Here is a 19,761-nt window from a genome sequence, read left to right as displayed (position 1 = left end):
AGCTCAGCTCTGCTGTGCGAGTGTTCTTGATTGTAGTGACTATTTGTAATATAGTTTCCAGTTTCTTTCTTTTGTGCTACTTCTAATTGTTCATAAATACAAAATAACCCACTGTTACTCTCTGTTTCCTTAATTTAAGACTCGCTGGTGACGTGGCCAATGCTATTGTAAGGTGCATAAATACAAGTATGTCTTTCATAGTGGAAAAGAAAAATGGATAATGCTGTTTAGTAGACTACTTTGTGAATGGAATTTTAAAACAGAATTTCCGTCTAAATCTTTTTTAGAGAGAAGGTGTACCATTCCTAACCAATGAATCAAAACCTCTGTAAACACTTTTTTTTAGTCACTGTTTGTAAAAGGATTTGACACACCTAAAGATTTCCCCCATTTTTAAGACAAAAAATTGTGATACTAATGGAGATATTTTAGGAGACTCCTTCTTCAGACAAGCAAGACACATTTTGGACTAGGCTTTCATGCTGCTATATGAAAGTATTTGATGTTAGAAAACATAATATTTTCTTACAGTTTTAGTGCCTTTAATTTTTAGTGCCTCAGTAGTCAGAATATTCACCTGTGTAGTAGAAGAGAAAGGAGAAGAGGGTCAATAATTTGTTGATTTTTTGGGGGGGTGGGGGGAATTTTCTTTTTACTTAAGGGGTGGTATTTCAGACCACACTATAGTCTAAAGAAATCGCCTCTGTATATGAATGCAAGCAGTATTACAGTAGAGAATGTGAATGTGCTTAAACCACAATGCTGGACAAAGAGGAAAGTATTGTTTGGTTTTCATATAATTCTCAATTTTTTTCAGGTTAGAACACTGTTAGTCATAAGTTATACTTTTTGACAACTTCATTTCAAAGTTTTATTTTATAAGGGCTAATAAAGTATATTCTGATTTTAAATTATGCTAATTATTGTCATTGAGTCATATGTTCACTATTATTTCATTACATTTCTACATCTGTATAAAAATTAACACTTTTCTAAGGGCTTGAGACTGCTGAGTGCAATAGCTCTCTCAGGACTGACAAGTGAAAGCAATATGTTGCCCTTGTGATATTTTGGGAAATTCCTTGGCCTGCTGAAAGCCTATAAGCTAAAAGGTAACTAGTACTGGCCACTGAGCCCTTTTTCCTCTATTTTTTGTTATGCTAGTTTGGCTGGAGTTAAGTTAGCAAACATAGTAAGATAACAATCATTCATTTGAGGAGACTAAGAATTCTTGTTTATGAGTTTAAGGAGAAGAAAAAAAAAGCAGCCCTTGAGAAAGTGACAGATGGTCCTTCAAGATATTTTACATAGAAGGAAATTATAGATGCTGATGCCTTATTCATTTCCCTGAACAGGTTCAGAGATTAAGTTCAAGTACTGTGCATGTCCAAGATTTCTGCATAGAAGTTCTTCTATAATCATCCATTACTTCACCAAGACAGATATTGTAAAGACAGTACACAGCCTTTGCAAGACAAGCAGTGAAGTGTTTATTTATCTCACGATGAAGTATTTTAACCTGTTTCTGTGGATATACCCCCCACAACACACACACATGCAGATACTAAGTCCTTGGTGTGGTGAGCAGAAAGGCAGATATTATAGGAAAATTGAGGAGAAGGTATGTAATAGGATAGTTCAAAAGCTAAAAGAAGTCACTCATAATTCATGGGTGGTTTTAATGCCTTGCAGACAGTGAATTATTTTCCATGCGATTAGGCTGAAAGGGAACACATAGTAGATGAGACAAATATGAAGTGTGGCAGGGAGTGAATTTACCAAGCAATAGAATTTTTAATTGCTTACATTTTTTAGTTTTTACTTCATTTGTTGTTGAGAGGTTTGGCTTTTTTTCCAGTTTAGTGAATTTTAAGATAAAGTAGTTTGTTAATTTTAGACTGTGGTGAAATTTAAGAAATACAGCACAAAAGTAACAACAGGTAATTTTGGTCCTAGTATTATAGCAATTCCCAACTTATAAAAATTGATAGAAAATGAGATTTATTAAATCATTTTACAGGACGAGATAAGAAAAAATAGTTTGGTTTTGCACAGTGGCATTAAAATGCCATTCTGCATTGTATTGCTTTTTATGAGAAGCTTCAGTTGCTCAGAACCATGTGTCAATAACAAGAAAATCTTCTCTTAAAATCGCCCTGGCCACAGTGTTTTGATCTGCCTCTTGAGAGCAGTGGTGGTTGATGTCAAAAGAAGGACACTCATTTTACTAGGAGAGTGCTCTGCTGCCTGTGTTGTCAGTAAATATTTAATAGAGAGAAGGATTGAGACTCTTTGCATGAATCAATTAACACCAAATCTTCCCACTGTGTTTGAGTTTCATTAATTTAAAAGATGCCAAGTTTTTAACAAGATACACTTACTTGGCCTTCATTTGCAAAAAAACACAAGATTTCCTGTCATGTCAAAGATTTCTTTTCTCCAAAGTACAGCTCCACATAGGAGCTCTCCATGTTATATTTCTTTAGAGTCTTGATCTATAATGTGATGGAACAACTTTGAAGCTCTTCAGTTGTGCTGATGGAAACAGGGAACTTTCAGAGAACTGAAGGATTGAGTCATTTGTGGCATTTGTTTTAATAATACACTTAGGTTGATATTTTCAACATTGCAAATGTCAGTCCAAACAATAGGCTTTTGAAGTAGCCAAATAGTTTTATTCATGTTTACAAACAATACCTACAACAGTGATGTTGTGATATGTCCAAGTCTAGAGATTACTCAGTGAATTTAACTGATATCACCAAGTTAGCTTGTCCTGACTTTGCATCTACTCTCCTCCCACTTCTTTCTGTGCTTTTCTTGGCTGTCCCCACCATGCCCTTTGAGTTAGACAGTGATGAGGAGGTGATACAAAAGAAATGTGATTCCTTTACCAGGAAAGTTGACTGCTTCTTGTGTTCTCTTATGGTATTGCAGAAGGGCTAGAATTTGATGGATTTCTGGAGGAGGGTTGTTTTTCTTCCTAGTAGTGTAGAGAAAGGCAAGACTGTAGGTATATGTATTTATCCTATCTAGGAAATGTTTTCTTTTAGAATAAGGTTGGCTAATGTTCCCTGACCTTTTTTTTATGCTTAGTGACAGTGACATTCCCATTGGTTCCTCTTTCATGTGATGTTTTCAGACATCTATTTCTATTTTTATCAATCAGGGAGTAGCTTCTAGGCTTATGACTTTCAGCTGAGAATAACTCATGCTACTGCCTTAGTTTGCTTCGATACAAGAGACTGCTGTGATTGCCCTGTTTATCACAGGTTTATTGTTGTGACAAACAGCCAACTATGCAGTAGATTTGTTGATCTACATCTTCAGTAATTTATACAAAAAATGACATAGTAACAGCAATATAAGTTATCTAATTAAATTTCCCTTGCTTTTTCCAAACAAGCATCTATTTTAAGAAGAGTACTGTAAAATTAGTTGTTGAAAACAGGCCCTCCTCGCACAATTTGACTGGCTTTTGTATCTGACTTGTTACTCTATTATTTCTGCTGCTTCTAGAGATCACACAGTTGTGCTGATTGATGAGTACCAATGAATGTCCAGTCATAGGAGGTGAAAATATTACATAAATAAAGAATACAAAAGATGTGAAGAAGACAAAGATACTGAAATCAAAGGCAGTGGTCTTTTAGTGCCCTAACACATCTAAAAGTTTTCTATTTAAGTTTGTGTTGTGAGCTCCCATTATCTTCAGTGGAATCAAGACTATTAGTCACCTAATCATGCAATGAGAACTGAGGAACACTGGCTGAAGCTAGCAGGTCAGTTCCATAAAGATTTAAAGAACAATAATAATAAAAGAAGCTTTTACAACCAGGAATAGTGAGTGCATGTGTTGTCACAGGCAGTTGTGGAGGCAGATAGGATGAAGAAGTTCAGAAGGGTGTTAGAAAGATTTGTGGGTAGATGGATATTAAAGCAAACAGAGATCTACCCTCTGATAACCATGAAGATATGGTTGTAGGTGCTGGGCAAGTATGAGGGGGACAGATTACTGGTACTGGCTAGACTTCCGTGTTTTTTCCAAGGAACATCTCCAGCTGTTGTAATGAGGGATGGAACATGTAGTAGGATGGGTAGATTTAAGGATGCAGGACAGCAATTCTTAAATTCTTGTAAGACTTAGTCTGTCTTTTGAGAGACCTGTCTCCTCATGCTGACTCTAACATGAGCCAGGGGTGAGGTGATTGGTTTGATCTTTGAAGCCTAACTTTCAGTATTTTGAAGTTAGGCATATTAATCTCATGCCAAGAGTCTAGATGATCTTCCAAGGACCACAAAGAGCATCTGTAAGGGGAATACTCCTAGACTGTTACTAAATTCATCTTTTCACGGTATCTAGGCCAGTCTCTACAATGTCATCCTTTCTGTCAGTCTAATTGAGTACTCATTACTGCAGCTCTAGTAGGTCTTGTTTTCTCCCTGTGAGACATCCTGCTTTAGGTAAAGCGCTTGAAAAAGTCCATCAAATGAGTGAGATGTGTCCATTTCAGATATACAACAAGTAGACTGTAGCTTACTTGGGTGCCCTTCTGAACATAAAAAATGTGTAAATTTTTTAAAATTGCAAGTCACATTATGCAACTTTTTTTTATAACAAAGTTGCATTGCAAATGATCTGAATATATTGTTATGTGATGCAGTACAATAATTTACCTCTTTTTCATCTGTTGTAAAGTTAAATTTGATATTCACTGCATAAACCAGGTAATGCATTTTTAAACTCTTTTTTTTTTTTTGTAGGTCTATCTTTCCTATCCATCCTTCTTTCAGAATAGTGGTCTTAGCAGAACCTCCTGTCATTGGAAGTAGTACCCAACAATGGCTGGGTCCAGAGTTTTTGACACTGTTTCTTTTTCATAATGTTCGATCTTTAAGCAAGAGTGAAGAAATTGAAGTTATTAAAAAAATGGTAAGTATATTCAGTATTTTAGGCACTTACTGACTACTGCTTACCGAACAGGTTTATTTTCTACTTAAAAAATATTTTGCTATTTCACTGTAGCATAAATGAGTTACTTTTCAAAGCTTATCAAAGCAGCATATCTGCTTTTCTTTTAATGGTATTATTCTTTTTGTGATATTAAATGATACTGTAATAAGAAAATACTCTTTGTCGTAAAGCAACTGTGACAACTGTGTGCTCGTTGTATCTGAGTGGATCTGTATGTGGACCTTGCATATCTTGCAGTAAGATTAATGCTGTTTTTCTTTCAGATTCCAAATGTGCCCAGTGTTGCTGTGGAGCAGTTGTTGTCATTAACGCACAAACTTCGAGAGACAAATGATGCCACAGTGAGCCCTTTTTCTTTTTTTTTTTCTCCTTAAATTTACTGTCTCCTGCTATGACTGTTTTAGCAAAGGCTGAGTGAAACATGCTAAGCTATAGTGTTATTTCAAAGGTCAGCTGAGTGGAAAACCAGCCCCCGGAAAATTATTACTGGCAATTACTGCACTGCATAATCTAAACTTTTTTGATTTATGATGTACATATTTGGAATCTGCATAAGTAAAGCTTTTAGGAAAATGCTTGAATTCCAGAGAATCAAGAAGAACAGTACACATATTGTTACTGAGTTTAGATATGTGGCTCACAGTGAAACATGGTGAGGTGCCTTTTGAATAGGTATGTGCATTCAAATACATTTTGATTACTTCACTTTAGTAATTGGAAATTTGACAGATGACATTATTGAGGCTTTCTGGGCAATAGGAGCTACCTGGACATTATAAAATACCAGTGGGCAGCAGTAAAGACTCAGGAAAGGGAAGGCTCCAAAACTCCTGGCTGTGTTACTGCTATAGGCTATTCTATTAAAGAAGACATGTCAAGAAAAATAAGTTCTGCTGACAAAGTGACCACAAAATTCCATAAAAAGACACAGCTAAATCACAGTGAAAAGAAAAGGAAATTATTGCTATGGCAACTAAAACACTGTATGTTTTTGATGTAACTAAAATGGAAAACATTTTTACTAGAGTCCAGGAGTTTAACTGGTGTGCAAATCCGTTGTCTTTAGTTTTCATGATTTTAACTTGGGTAATAGTTTTTACAGTATTACTATTTAAGAAGCTGAGAGAGGCTGTTATGCTCTTTTGAGCTTAAAAAAAGTAAGTGAAAAGGTTGACATCTAGGTACGCCGTTGGGACAGTGTTGTTATTATCTATTAGCTTCCTATATCTAATGTGTACGTATATTGGTTTTGGCATACTTGGACACATACCATACCTAAATAGAGCATTACAAAAATCCTTTCCAAATATGGACTTGTGGTTATCTGTAGAATTGTGAAATATCTAAATGAATTATATGATGTTGGATAAGAAGTGAGTCACAGTATGGTTCGAGGGAGGATTCTTGTAAATCGGCAGTGACATAAGACGTGTTGGAAATAGCACACCTGTGCAGAGAACTGAAATGTGTGCCTTATGTATGTTAGGCTATTTATAGAGTTGTCTAAATAAATAAACTTCTACCAGAGATAATCCTCAAGTATAAACCATTGTTTAAAGTGATTTTGTTAAAAATAGAGTACCTGTAGACAGTTCACTCTGTGGGTGTTGTCTGCGTCATTGTAATTGTTTGCTTGATTTACAATAGAATCTAGGGACCAGAATCAAGATCCTGTTGGATTAGATACCTCATAGATATATATTACAAAGACTGTCACTAACCCAATTTTGAGTTTATAGTTGTTCAATTTAAAAAATACCAAACCAGATAAGAGAGGAGGAAATTTTCTTACCAAAATTTTGATTAACAGTTGCAAATATTCAAAAGATGTGATACAGCTTTTCCTCAGTGGTCCTGTTCCTCTGTGCTTATTTATTTCAGTGCAGAATATGAACCTATATATTATTTAGAATTTAAAATGCCCACATCCCTAGAAATTGGACTTAATCAAGGTGGCACGATGTATGAAATACACTACCTCATTTCATATGCCCAGCTGCATTTCTACATTGGTGCAGTCTCATAGGTTGTGATTTATTGCTTATCTGCCAAAACTTGCTCTGCTTAGGAGCCTTTCAGCTGTTTACGATACTTTTGTGAAGAGAATATGATCTCCAAAGGCAGTGAGGGTTCCGACTAGTAAGTAGGGCTAGCAAGGATGTAGTACTTGCTCCTCTCCCTTGCCCTTGCTTCATGCTTGTCTGAGCAGGTCTTGAAATAACACATGAAATGCCATCATTTATATCACAGTCTCCACAATGCTGTGTGGTAAACTACAGCTGTTCAAAAGATGCTTCACAATTTTCTGTCAGTGAAAGCAGGGGGAGAAGTAATCTTTGCATTTAGCTCAATCCAAATAATTCTTGCTCATTGCTTAGAGCTATGCTAAAAAGTATTGTTCTTTGCTTTCTCGTAATTTGAGAGAAGTTTTGTAGCATTTCATATAACTGATTTTTTTTCTTTTAATATATGTAACTTTTTGTCAATACGGTAGTTTTTCGGGGGAAAGAATTGTATTAAAACATTTCTCATGCTCAAAAATTAATAAGGGGACAAAAAAAGGTTCTGAACTTCTTGAAGTGTTGCTTTTCTCTGTTTTTTCCTCTGGATGTTGAATTCCAAGACTTTTTTTTTCCAGTTGAAACGGCAGTATATATTAAAGCAATTTTAATGCAGTTAGAAATCATGTATATGAACCCAAATGAAACATTTTGAAATTACCTAATTAAAATATTTTACTTGACCCAGGCAAAGCATGGCGTGACTTATCAGATCATGCTCATTGTTGTGTGTTTCCTGCTAAAATAGGGAACCTGTTTGTATTAGATACTTTCATCCGGTAGATATAATTATAGAATGATTTCTTTCTCAGTCTTTATATCTTTCTTTAAGTACATCACTTGTTTTGAGGTTCTGTCTGCTTTTTAAATTTTACTCTGTGTGTTTGAAGTCTGTCTTCCCAAACTTTGAGTAATTTCTGTAAATCTTTGCTGAATCAGGTCCAGTTTTTAGCATTTATTTTAACATGTGGAAAACAGAAAAGGACACAGTGTTCCAGTAATGGCCCGCCCAGAAGGCGTGTGCAGAGGTGATACAATCTCCTTACTGCTGCCCAGTGTTGTCTTGTTTATACGTCCAAGAATCCTGCCAGACCCTTTTGCCAGAGCATTACATGTGGAGCTCATGCTCAGTTTGTGAAGAGCAGACGAGTTTTTAGCACATTGATCCTTTTACAGTGGCTAACCTCCTTGTTATTGATAGTGTTGTTTAGTGTTAGGTTTTTTATTGCGCATAAAATTCAGTTCACAGCGCATTTTTCTTCCAGTTGCTTATGAAGTGAAATCATAAGGCTAATCTTTTGATGACATAATGATTTCCATGACAGTGGCTTATTGCAAAAAATACAGAATTACAAGCTTGCCCATTAAAAAGCAGAAGTTGCTGTAGAAGGCACAAAGAATCTATGAACTGGGAGAAAAGTTGAAATAATTCCTTTTGGATTGTGTTCTGCTCATGACTTGTTTGATTTAAATCCTTCACACAGATTAAATAATTTAACTGTCTTGTATTTTTTGACAGGCACAGTCACTGGCTTCAAATTTATCTACTCGACAACTATTGCGAATTTGTCGTCGACTGTCACAACATCCAGATGAAAGCCTTTATGATGCTGTTAATAAAGCCTGCCTTTCCAGGTAGGACTCTTAGTTTTGGTGGAAGTTTGAGAGCTTCTCGGTCAGTTCCTAACATTCAAGATAGATTTTAATGCATTTTAATAGATAATACAATTGCTGTCTTGTTCCCTGAAGTCTGTAATTTCTTTAAAAATATTTCTGTGATATATTCAAAACTAGAAGTTAAGTAGAAAGGACTTTGTACTCTTTTCTCACCTTTATGAAGATACTTCATTGCATAATATAAATTAGGTTACCATTATCACCAAAACACTCAAAGCAGAGCCATATTAATATCTAGTATAACTGATGTTTTGTGGAGAGTTGGTTTCAGTTCTAAAAACCGTATCTAGAAAAGTTAGGAACATCTAGAGTTTTGTTGGTTTGGTTTTTATTTTGTGGGCTTTGGTTTGCTTGCAATTTGGTGGGGGTTTTGGTGTGGTTTTTTTCCCCTCTTGTCAAAAGAAAGCAAATTGTTATTATCAAAAGGTTTGGAAAACTGAAAGGGCCTGGTTCTGAACACCTCAGAGCTCACTCTTTCTCTTTGGAACCTGACGTCCAAGTCAACTGGGTCAAGAGAAAAGGTATTTCTGAAAAAACATTAGTTCTACTGTAGGTCTTACTGGCAGCAGAATGAGAACATTACATGCCTACAGTCTTAATCTATCCTACATTACAAATATTGAAATATTTGATAACACCAAAGCCTTTCAAAATGAGCATGCAGCCACAAACGTGGTTCACTGCCTATGAAAGAAGCTCAATTCCTCTCCTTGGGGATAGGTGAAATGTGGAAGATTATTTGAATGTGAAAGGAATAGATATTTGGGGTTTGGAGTTGCAGGGAAATTGTCAGATTTAATCTTTAGATTACAGAAAATGATGGAAACTTTAAAAAGGAAAAAAAAAACCCACTTAAAATGCAACTTCCCTATTATTTCTCTTCTTTTAGGTTTTTACCAAATCTCGCCAGATCTGCTTTACATAAAAATCTTCAGGATTCTGGTATTGAAACGAGTCCAGATAAAACAAAGAAACTGGAGGAAAAGGATTACACATGTAAGATTGTGCTATCTTTCCTGCTCTTCATGAATGTTACTTAGATTGTCGAACATAAAAAGGTTTACTAATTATCCTCAAAATTAAGTGTAATTTGCTTCAGTTGTATCCTGACTTTGTTCAGTGGAATGAATTGCTGCTCTCAATGTCATACTTTTGTATTGTCTGCTGTATTCTCAGCTCATGGAATTTTGTTTTCAATCATATTTAAGTGTTCTCAGCCTGTAAGATCCATTGTCTCAGCCTTTCTAGTACTACTTTTTCTTTTCTTTTCATTACTGATAGCTAGTCTTCTGTACAGTTACAGCCTTGGTTTGATCTTAAGATTTCTCAGTTCTGTTTTCTTACATTGCTTCTTTCTCTCCCATGTTAAAATCTGACTTTTTCTCATTGAGACTCTTGTAATTTTGTGCTATGATTTGCTTTCATTCTGGCACACACTTCTTTGTTAGTTTCTCTTCTTTTTATTCACTTTAAATTGTTGTGGTTGTTACATGTCACCTTTATCAAGCAGATCTTTGTTTCTTTAGCTCATCCAACTTGTATTCATTTGTAGTAGCCTTCAGAGCTATGCATGTATTTCTACTTCTGCCATTTTTCTCAGTTCTGCTTTGTCATTGATGTATGACCCCCTTCATGCTAGCTAGCTATCTTTTCATATCTTCTGTCAGGCAGCACACTGTAATTTGCCATTTTCCATTCACTAAATGTTTCCTTTACTCTGCTTCACCAGTGTTATCTCTGCTCTCATTCTTCTATATGTGTGTCATTAGTTCTGTGATATATTTGACTTCTGTGTTTTTGCTGTTAGGTCTTTGCAATGGTAAACACATATTTGCTTTTATTTCATGTGGATTCTGTTTGTATAGACTTATTTGTGTGTGTGTATATATAAAAGTATATATGTAAATGCAGAGATATTTTAATGTATATATTAAAGTTTCTGTTATATACAGTATAATGTATATGTACAGCCATATGTATATGTATATGCATATATGAGTATGCAGCCATCTATGTAGTATTATATGTATTATTTGAACTCTTGCTAGTAGTGTGATGCTACCTTGAATTTTCTGTGCTTCCCTGTTTCGTGCCATAAAGGTGAGCAACTAAAAACATCTTTCTAGAAATTAGGCTATTTTCAGTTTTACACCATACAAGATTAGGAAGTTAGTAGCAAGAAAAATTATTACTGTTTTTATTGCATAGATTATTATTTACACACTTAGGTGTCAGCTTCCTAAAGACAGAATTTATGGTTCTTTTGCTCTAAGAAATTTTTCTAATCTACTTTTTCTCTCAGAGCTTTAGTTGAAAGTTTATTTTAACTAGCACAAATTTAGCCAGTTTTCACCAAACTGATAAACGTGACGTGTTCTGGCATTAACCCATTTGAGCAGAAATGCAATGCTGAAAGGGAGAATCAACAGAGGCTCTGTCTTCTTGTGGCGGGTTGGCTCCACCACCCACACAGGCAACTGTTCACTCACCTTCACACCTCACTCCACAGTGGGACAGGAGAAGAGAGTAGGAAGAATGAGAGTGAGAAAACTTGTGGATTGAGGAAATGTAGCCTAACAGTACTGGTGATATTCCAATAACACAGTGAGAGTGTGAAATTAAACCAAGGCAGCAGTCACAACTGCTGCTATTTCTCTATGGTACTCTTCCCCTAAGATCACTTTTTCGTCATTTATTGTAATACACTTCTTTGCTGTTTTAAAGAGAATTCAAATTCATGATAATGCAACCTCATGTTAACAGATACTCTTCCAAGCATTCTCTTTCTTCAGGCAGAAATCAAAAATTTTAACAGTGTTAAAATTTTAGCTGTGTTAAAATTTGTAAATCGTAACTTGTGAATATTGGGCGTTGATTGCATGTCTCCTTAGAGGATGTTGTAAGTAACACATTTGCTTTTTTCCTGAAAAATGTCCAGGTGAAATAAATAACGGGATTCTGAAGATAGGGTCTGTGACAATGCCAATTTATAACTCAGCTGAGAAAATGAAAGTGCCTGATGTTTTGTTTTATGAAAATGCACAAGTAAGTACAAATCTCTGACTTCTGAGTTACAAATGTTTTTTTTTAAATGTGTGCTATACTTATGTGTGTACACATATGTATAGTACATAACATACTAACTGAATTTTAATTATATATTTCTGAAGTAGTTTCTTTAGGCTTAGATTTTTCTCACAGCATTTGGTGGTCATTTCAGGTGTCTTTTCATCCTTTTGTGAAGAGATTACAACCATCGTATTGAATATTCATAAAATATGAAGTAACAGAGTCTGAGCTGAATTTTATTCAGAATTATTTGATCGGATGTTGTGTTGACTGGTTTTACTTTTGTCTTGCTGCTGCTGGGCTGACCCACTCTTAGAACTGGATTGTTGATTGCATCCTGAGACTGTGTTTTACAGGCCTTTTGAGTGAAGTTTTACCTCTCTGTCATGGGTTGACCTTGGCTGGATGCCCAGTGCCCACCAAACCTCTCTATCACTCCCCCTTCTCAGTTGGACAGGGGAGAGAAAATAAGTTGGAAAATGACTCTCAGGTTGAGATGAGGCATTTTACTAAAGCGAAAGTGAAAGTTTGGGCATGCACAGGTAAAGAGAAAAAACCAATACTTTTATTCTCTACTTCCCATCAGCAAGTGATCTCTGGCCACTTCCCAGGAAGCACTTCTAGTGGGAAGGCAAATGTTGTAAACATCAACTGCCTTCCACTTCCTTCTCTTTTCCTTAGCTTTTATATCTGAGCTGACGTCATATGGTATGGAATATCCCTTTGGTTCGTTTGGGTCAGCTGACCTGGTTGTGTCCCCTCCCAGGATCTTGCCTATCCCCAGCCTACTGATGGGGGGGAATGTTGGGGACAGTGCTGATGTTGTGCCAGCTCTGCTCAGCAGTTCCCGTAACACTGGTGTGTTGTCGGCACCTTTCTAGGTACCAAAGCAAAGCACAGCACTGTGAGGGCTGCAGTGGGAAAATGAACTCCATCTCAGCCAGACCCAGTACACTCCCTTTCAACAGGATTAGCATTGCATGTTTGAAAAACAAATTAGTTATTAGCTGGGATTATTAATTATGTCTTTTTAATTAGTTTATTAATTTTTTATTTATTAATTAGTCATTAGTATGAGTTGGTTCCTAGTAGTGGTGAAGACTGAGAGTGATTCGTGAATGAAAGGAAAAGGAAGGGCTTTGTGACTGTGGGTTTTTTGGTTTCTGTTTCCCCCACATCCCTTTAATAGAGGTAGGCGTACAGCAGCTTTCTTCTCCTTCTAGCGTGGAAGCCTCAGAACTGTCAGACAGGGTATCCTTAGAAAGAGATTGACCCTCTGGGTTACCTTTGAATATTTTGCTACTGTAAGACCACTCTCATAGTGTGATCTTGTCAAATATTTTTTATTTAGGGAGCTGGTGTGGATTTGCTTACTTTCCCTTTCCTATTCTTTTTTCCTACCTCGCTTGCAATTTCTCCACAGAAAGACTATGCTACATGGGTGTCACCTACTGAAGGTGATGACAGGCCATGCAAGGGGAACAGATGACAGACTTCTTCATCTTCCCCACTAACATTTCGTGTGAGGTTTTATTCTGTGTTGCCATTTCGATAAATTACATAATTTGAGCCTGTGGGAAATGAGATCCTGAGTTCTGCTAGCAGAACTTACATCTGCACTGCTTTTTCCATCTTCTTGCTTATAGCTTCAGAAAACTGTAAACAACCCATGTTCAGATGTTATTTAGGGAACCTCTGTTAAAAATGCTGCAGATAATGTCCTGCTCTATCTGTCCCTGGTAGCCATGCCCTCTAAATGCTGAAGGAAACAGCAACCAAATACCAGTCAGGATAGCTGTTCCCATTTCTAAACGAATTCTGCTCTTATATTCTGTTGCTAGTTTGTAGTTCAGTCATTCCGGTGCTGTAATGATCATTTACCAAAACCTGCTGGAGAACAAATTTCATTTGAGTTTAGTGCAGTACTTCATCTCCATTTTCTAGAAACCACAGAAATAAACTGAGACAGAGAAAAAGATGTGTCTTCAGCCCTTTGCAATGCTGCACCATGTAATGAAACGTATAGTTTTTTTCTCTCTATGTTCGGTCTTGAATCAATTCATGTTCCAGTGAAATTTGATATTGCTGTGGAACACTGCTGTTGGTGCACAACAAAGGGCACAAGGATGGAAATAGTTTTTTAGGTAATAGGCCAAATGCCATTTTCAGGCCAGGTGTTGGGGAGCACAGATGAATAAAGGTGAAAGGTGACACAATATTGATGGGTCTACTTACAAGTCCTTTGTGTAAGTAACTAATATTAAATGTCTGCATGCATCGTAATACAATGATAATTTAAGTCCTGGTGCCAAAAAAAACCATACAAAAAACCAACAACAACCAAGAAAAGAAGGAATATCTATACATAGTATGTCTTGTAGCTAAGGTGCTCTGCAGGGAAACCGTAATGTATGCGTATTTATTCAATTTAGGATTAAAAAAGAAGTCATCAGAAGGATGTATTTTACCCTAGCAATAAGATAAAAAATGCAATCAGTGTGTGTGGTAAACTGACTTCCTAGAATTTATCCTGTATCTGGTCAAAATTATTCTCATCAGTTATGAATGTCCAGTGTATACACATGCCAGAAAATATAATAATTTGCCTTGAAGTACTCTTTTTAAATCGTGAATTGAATATTCAGTAGTTTTTTGACATGCCTTGTTAGGATTTTGTGGTATTGCACTGGATTTACAAGAGTTTCTTTACCCACCCCCACCCTGTGTTCTAGAGAGATTTGGAAATATAAAATGTCTTTCACATAGAAACTGAGCATTTCTATGCTCAGAAATTACAGGCAAGCTACTGAATTTTAATTATTTTGGTTTTTAATCAAGTACTAGAGATGAGATGATAATGTGAAAAAATATATGTTTATTTAAAGGAAAGCATTCATTTCTCTAAGTAGGTTGACTGACCTACTTACAGATGACCTATTTTTACTAGATACACTGGAGATATACACACGACTTTATTGCGGGTAAAGTAGTCTGCATTGCCACATTATCCTTAAATCGTTTTGATCCTTTTAAACAAATTATTTGTGAGGAGCAAGATAAGGTTAAATGAGGTACAGTGTAGGTTACCTTTTATGATATAAAATATATGTAAAAATACACCTCAAGCACTTCGGCTTCAATTAGGCACATATAAATTAATAATTAACAAAAGTGTACCTAAAATAATTAGGCACATATAGTTTTCCTTGAAAATAAAATTTTATTAGAATAGAAAAAGTGTATTTTTCATTAAGTTAGACCTGTTGTTTAATCTTTAATAAAATATATGTGTATAATTTACGTATCAGCTGTCTTTTATTCTCTCTGTTTGGTTTCTCTAATATTTCACTAGGATATGTTTTGCTTCCTCCAAGTACAGTTGCTGGAAAATTTGCATGTACAAAAGAAAATTCTTACACTCTTGGTAACAAGCATTCAGCTAGGCTAAAAGAAAACATACAAGGAGTGATTACAGAGAGTTAAATACATTTAGAGAAATCAGGCACCCACAATCAGTTGCAGCAGAGGACATAAATGTGGGGAGTTAATATTTTTGTGTCATTGTTTTAGTCACTGGATATATTGCCTCTGCTATTATTGGCTGAGAGACTCTTGCTATGAAATAGGTAGCTCTAAGTATAAAGTTCAAAAATTTTTGGAACCAAATCCTGTAGGTAAAGTTCCTGTTGTACTGCTGTCATTAGTGAATGCATAAACGTGAGAGCATAAAAACAGGGATGAAAATTGTGTTTTTGTTTCTCTAGCACATGATGGTAATGGAAGATATGCTCAAAGACTTTCTGCTGGGAGAACATCTTCTTTTAGTTGGCAACCAGGTGAGTTAAACATCTCTTACAATGTGTGAAACAAACTCGTTATTTAATGATGAAATTAAATCTCTGTTTCGCTTCACTGAAATTGCATTCATTTCTACTCCTGAGATATTTGACCCGATTTTTAATTCTTTATCTAATAGTGTCCAGGGGTTTTATGGGCACATATCTCTGGAAAATGTAAATACCTTAAATGTTTTTTACATGGCTATCAGAGTAAAAAGTCAAAACATTCATCACAGAATCACAGAATATTCTGAGTTGGAAGGGACACACAAGGATCATGAAAGTTCAACTTCTGGCTATTCACAGGACAGCCTCAAGAATCACCATGTGCCTGGAAGCATTCTCCAAATGTTTGTTGAACTCTGTCAGGCATAGTACCGTGGCCACTTCCTTGGGGATCCCATTCCAGGGCCCAACCACCCTGTGGGTGAAGAACGCTTTTCTAATGTCCAACCTAAATCTCCCCTGACACAATAATATTTATATGTAACATCATTACAATCTTCAGTTAATGGCTTTGGTTATCCTTTTTAGCTGTGTATCAAAGCTTTCCTTTAAAATCTTCAGTAGATAAGAGGTGTGCACATAAGTGTTATCTAAATCTTTGGCTAGTATCTTTGCTGAAAGATACTTCTTTTATTTATTTATTTATTCACCAGATTGGTTTTTCCCCCATAAAATAATCTTCCTTTAGCTTAGCTTTTCCTTAGCAAGGATATGATAATTTTTTAACAGATGTTTTTCTTTTTGTTTTGTAATGGCCTTTAGAAAAAGTTTAACACAAGGCACTAATGATCTAACCTCCACAGCAAGGAATATAAAATGCTAATTGTTATTAGTTTGCATGTATTAAAATATATGGTCTCATCTGTTTAGCATCCTTGTTATCAACTTGAATTTACAAAGATGGTGTACTTGAAACCTCTGTAGACTTTTGCTGGATGATGCCAGCTTCTCCCAAAAGGTTTAATCTTTCTGTAAATAGAAATTGATGTATTTCATAAGTGAAACAAGATCTATTTATTCTGTTTCATAAACAGTGCTGTCTATGCCATCTTCTGAGTTGGTATTGAAAATGTTACATAGTACAGATTGCCTGCAGAACCTGCTGCCAAGGAATAGCAGGGGTGGGCTGAATCACAGGAGAAGGGAGGCAGGGACAGTGTCCTTAATGACAAGTTTTGCAGTCCCTCACTGTCCAAGCAAAAATAATAGGTCTGGGAATAGCAGCCATGATCACCCAAGTGCCTGGTGGCTGCCAGACAGGTCCATGAGGATGAGGCAGGTCTGCGGTCAAGCTGGGAACTCAAGTCAGCAGGTCCAGGTTGGGATTGGCAAGGTACAGGGCCAGGCACAGCATTGCCACAGTGTAGCTTGGGAAGGAACCAAGGAAAGGGCTTGAGGGTAAATGCACCTCCCAAGGCATGGGGGACAAAAGGAATCCCCGTGAGGCAGGAACACCTTGTCAGAACTGACCTTCAACACTGGCAAGGAGAACCCTACGTGTAGGGGGGAAGAGCTTGCAGAGCCCAATGATACAGTCAGGGCTCATTTGGCAGAAAATATTCAAAGACTATATGAGTACAGTTATTAGGATATAAGGTATTTTTCCAGCAGTGGTATTCTCATCTTTAATGTGTGTAACATTTTCCCCAAGCTTTTGAATCTCTAATTGAAAACAGTCTTAAGAGATTTGACTGGGTTGAAGTATTGGAACATATTGCTTTGATTCTAGGTATCAGCTCAGCTGCACCATTAAGTTGGAAAATGAGTTGGTTTGCTGTGATTTCTCTTTGGCAAATCAGTAATAAAGGTTTTGGGTTTTAATTGCTAACATACTTTTGAGTACTTCCAGGTTTACTCGTTACTAATTTGTTCCACTGTTTTTATGTGTGACTAAGGAAGGGCCAACAGACCTTTTCCTTTTGAAATGCTGTTTTTAAGTTTGAAGCACTGTATTTGCCATTCTGCAATCTTTTAGGACCACGACAATCATTCTTGATTTCTTGGAAATGATCACTAACCATTTAGAAATTGCTAGGCTAATTCCTTAAATATATTACTGTAAATTTGTGCAGCTTGTGAGGAATTACATTCATGTACTTTAAAAGCAACCATATTGCATCAATTACACTTTCATGCTGCATGTGCAGATAACTCCCCGTTGAAGATATTAGAGTTTTTATCCTCTTTTTGTAAAGCAAATAATTAAAAAATAGGATTCTTATTTTCTGTTCAGTTACTTTTAACAGTTTGATACATATAAGATGTTGGGGTTTTGTTGCTGCTTGATACATCATTGTGTACCTGTGCTTCACATTTGGAAGAAAAGTATAATGATTTTGTGGAGATATAAAGTACTGTTTTGAGTTCCTTTCTGTTAAACTTCATGTTGGTGAATAAATGAATCATGGAAATTCAGTGTAATAACTGACAATTCAAATACTGTGAACCTGGGTGTTTCAAAACATATGACTAACATCCCTTTGAATGCTTGTGAAATTTCCGAGATATTTAAATGAGTTGGCGTATACCTTAGGACATAATTTGGTCCTTCAAAATTATGACTGTGGAAGTGAGCATCTCCATTCAAATGTGATATAATTGTGCAAGTAGTCTTTCTTTTAGAGTTTGGGTTTGGTTTCGTTTAGTTGACTAAATGTGGTTTTCCACTTCTGCCTCTTTTATTTTCATAACACATGTACACAATCAAAATTCCTGCTACCTTATGACCTCTCTCTTTTCAAATAATGTAATTGTGGTCTCTTGTGTATTCTTTTTAGTTAAGATCTGACTGATGAGAGTTTTTTTACCAAGACTTTTTTCAAGATACAGACGTTGACAGTTAGTGAATTTACTTTGAAATTCAGTGAATTAGAATTAAGTTATCTTGGTGGATGTTAGGGACTGGATTTCTTAATGAAACTGAGGAGAATTTGAAGAGAAGTGTTAGATACCAACAGGTATTTTTAGAAGTGCTCAGCTTCTAAAGTAAATTACAACACTTCATTCATATGTGTTCCCTGGCTCTTGTATGGCCCAACATAAATGTAGTACATGAAATGTGGCTTTGTCTAAGTATTTGTTTACAGTGGTTGTTGATTTCCTTTAGATGCTAACTGGAATGTGCTTCTTTGAGTTCAGTGGATAGAAATGAATTTTCAGCTGTGAAATAGCTTCCAGGTAAAGACCATGCCAGTGCTTCAAATGTGGCTTCTGATACTGCTTGCTGAATGAACCTGTAGTCTGAGAGTGAATGACCGTCTATAGTTTCTCAAAGCAACTAAACAGCAGCTTCTTCTTTGGCTGAGAGTAAGCAGCTGCTTATTACTTTCACACCAACAGGCAAAGAACAGCAGGAGCCCTGTTTTGTAAAGCTTACTTATTCCAAACTTTGCAGTGACTGTTTTTTCAGTCATTACATATAGCTCTTGCAGTGGCGTCTGCGAGAAGTCTGGCTTATAAGACAGACTGGAGTATTGATTCTTATTACCGAGGAAAATTTTTAGGCTGTGTTTTTGAGAAATTGTTCCTGATGGACATTGTGCAGGTTGTGGATTGGCCACTACTTGCTATCTTTTACTGTCTTGAACTTGGATTTTCTTTGGCAAATATGAAAGAAACTATGTTAATAACCAGAATTCGTTTACGTGGAAAAAGTTGGAAAATAGCAGTGGCTGAAACGCTTTTATTTTGTCTCACAATTTTAAATGTTAAATATAACATTTCCCAAATTATTGCATTTGGAAGTTGTGTAAAGAGATGTGTTGGATGTTTTCACCTTTATTAGTCATAGGTGAGGTCTTGGCTACCATCAGCAGTCTTTGAAGATACCAAACAAAATATTTATAGTTACAAGGGATTTGTGGCCTTCTGGATAGAGAAGGCTCACAGACCTCTCATTTCAGAATTAGTTTATTGCTTTGAAATTCTAAAACACCCAACAACATCTTAAGCAAAATTGAATTATTTTATTTGGCATTGTTTTGTTGCTACAATTTATTGAAAGAGCTGTTCAGAAGTAGAACAAAGAATTCTAGAAAGGTGATAAATACTGCAAATAATTTGAAAGAAGACCACAACAAAATCTTTGAAAGCAGTTAGCAGAAGTGTTGATGTGAGCCCACAGTAGGTAGACTGT

The 19,761-nt window shown here is 36.1% G+C and overlaps 1 protein-coding gene across 1 annotated transcript in view; it reads left to right on the top strand.

Moving 5' to 3' along the window:
• Positions 1-19,761, top strand: part of VWA8 (von Willebrand factor A domain containing 8) — a 179,620-nt gene that overhangs the window by 59,827 nt on the left and 100,032 nt on the right. The window contains exons 15-20 of the mRNA XM_050333094.1: positions 4,765-4,933; positions 5,239-5,316; positions 8,555-8,670; positions 9,602-9,708; positions 11,651-11,757; positions 15,546-15,617. Coding sequence (XP_050189051.1) covers positions 4,765-4,933; positions 5,239-5,316; positions 8,555-8,670; positions 9,602-9,708; positions 11,651-11,757; positions 15,546-15,617 — 649 coding nt within the window. The remainder of the gene's footprint in view (positions 1-4,764; positions 4,934-5,238; positions 5,317-8,554; positions 8,671-9,601; positions 9,709-11,650; positions 11,758-15,545; positions 15,618-19,761) is intronic.

This window comes from Myiozetetes cayanensis, unplaced genomic scaffold (assembly GCF_022539395.1).
Source record: "Myiozetetes cayanensis isolate MyiCay16 unplaced genomic scaffold, myiCay2020 scf5-8, whole genome shotgun sequence".
Taxonomy (NCBI): Eukaryota; Metazoa; Chordata; class Aves; order Passeriformes; family Tyrannidae; genus Myiozetetes; species Myiozetetes cayanensis.
The sequence above is the reverse complement of the archived record's forward strand: the minus strand, read 5'-3'. Positions and strand labels throughout refer to the sequence as shown.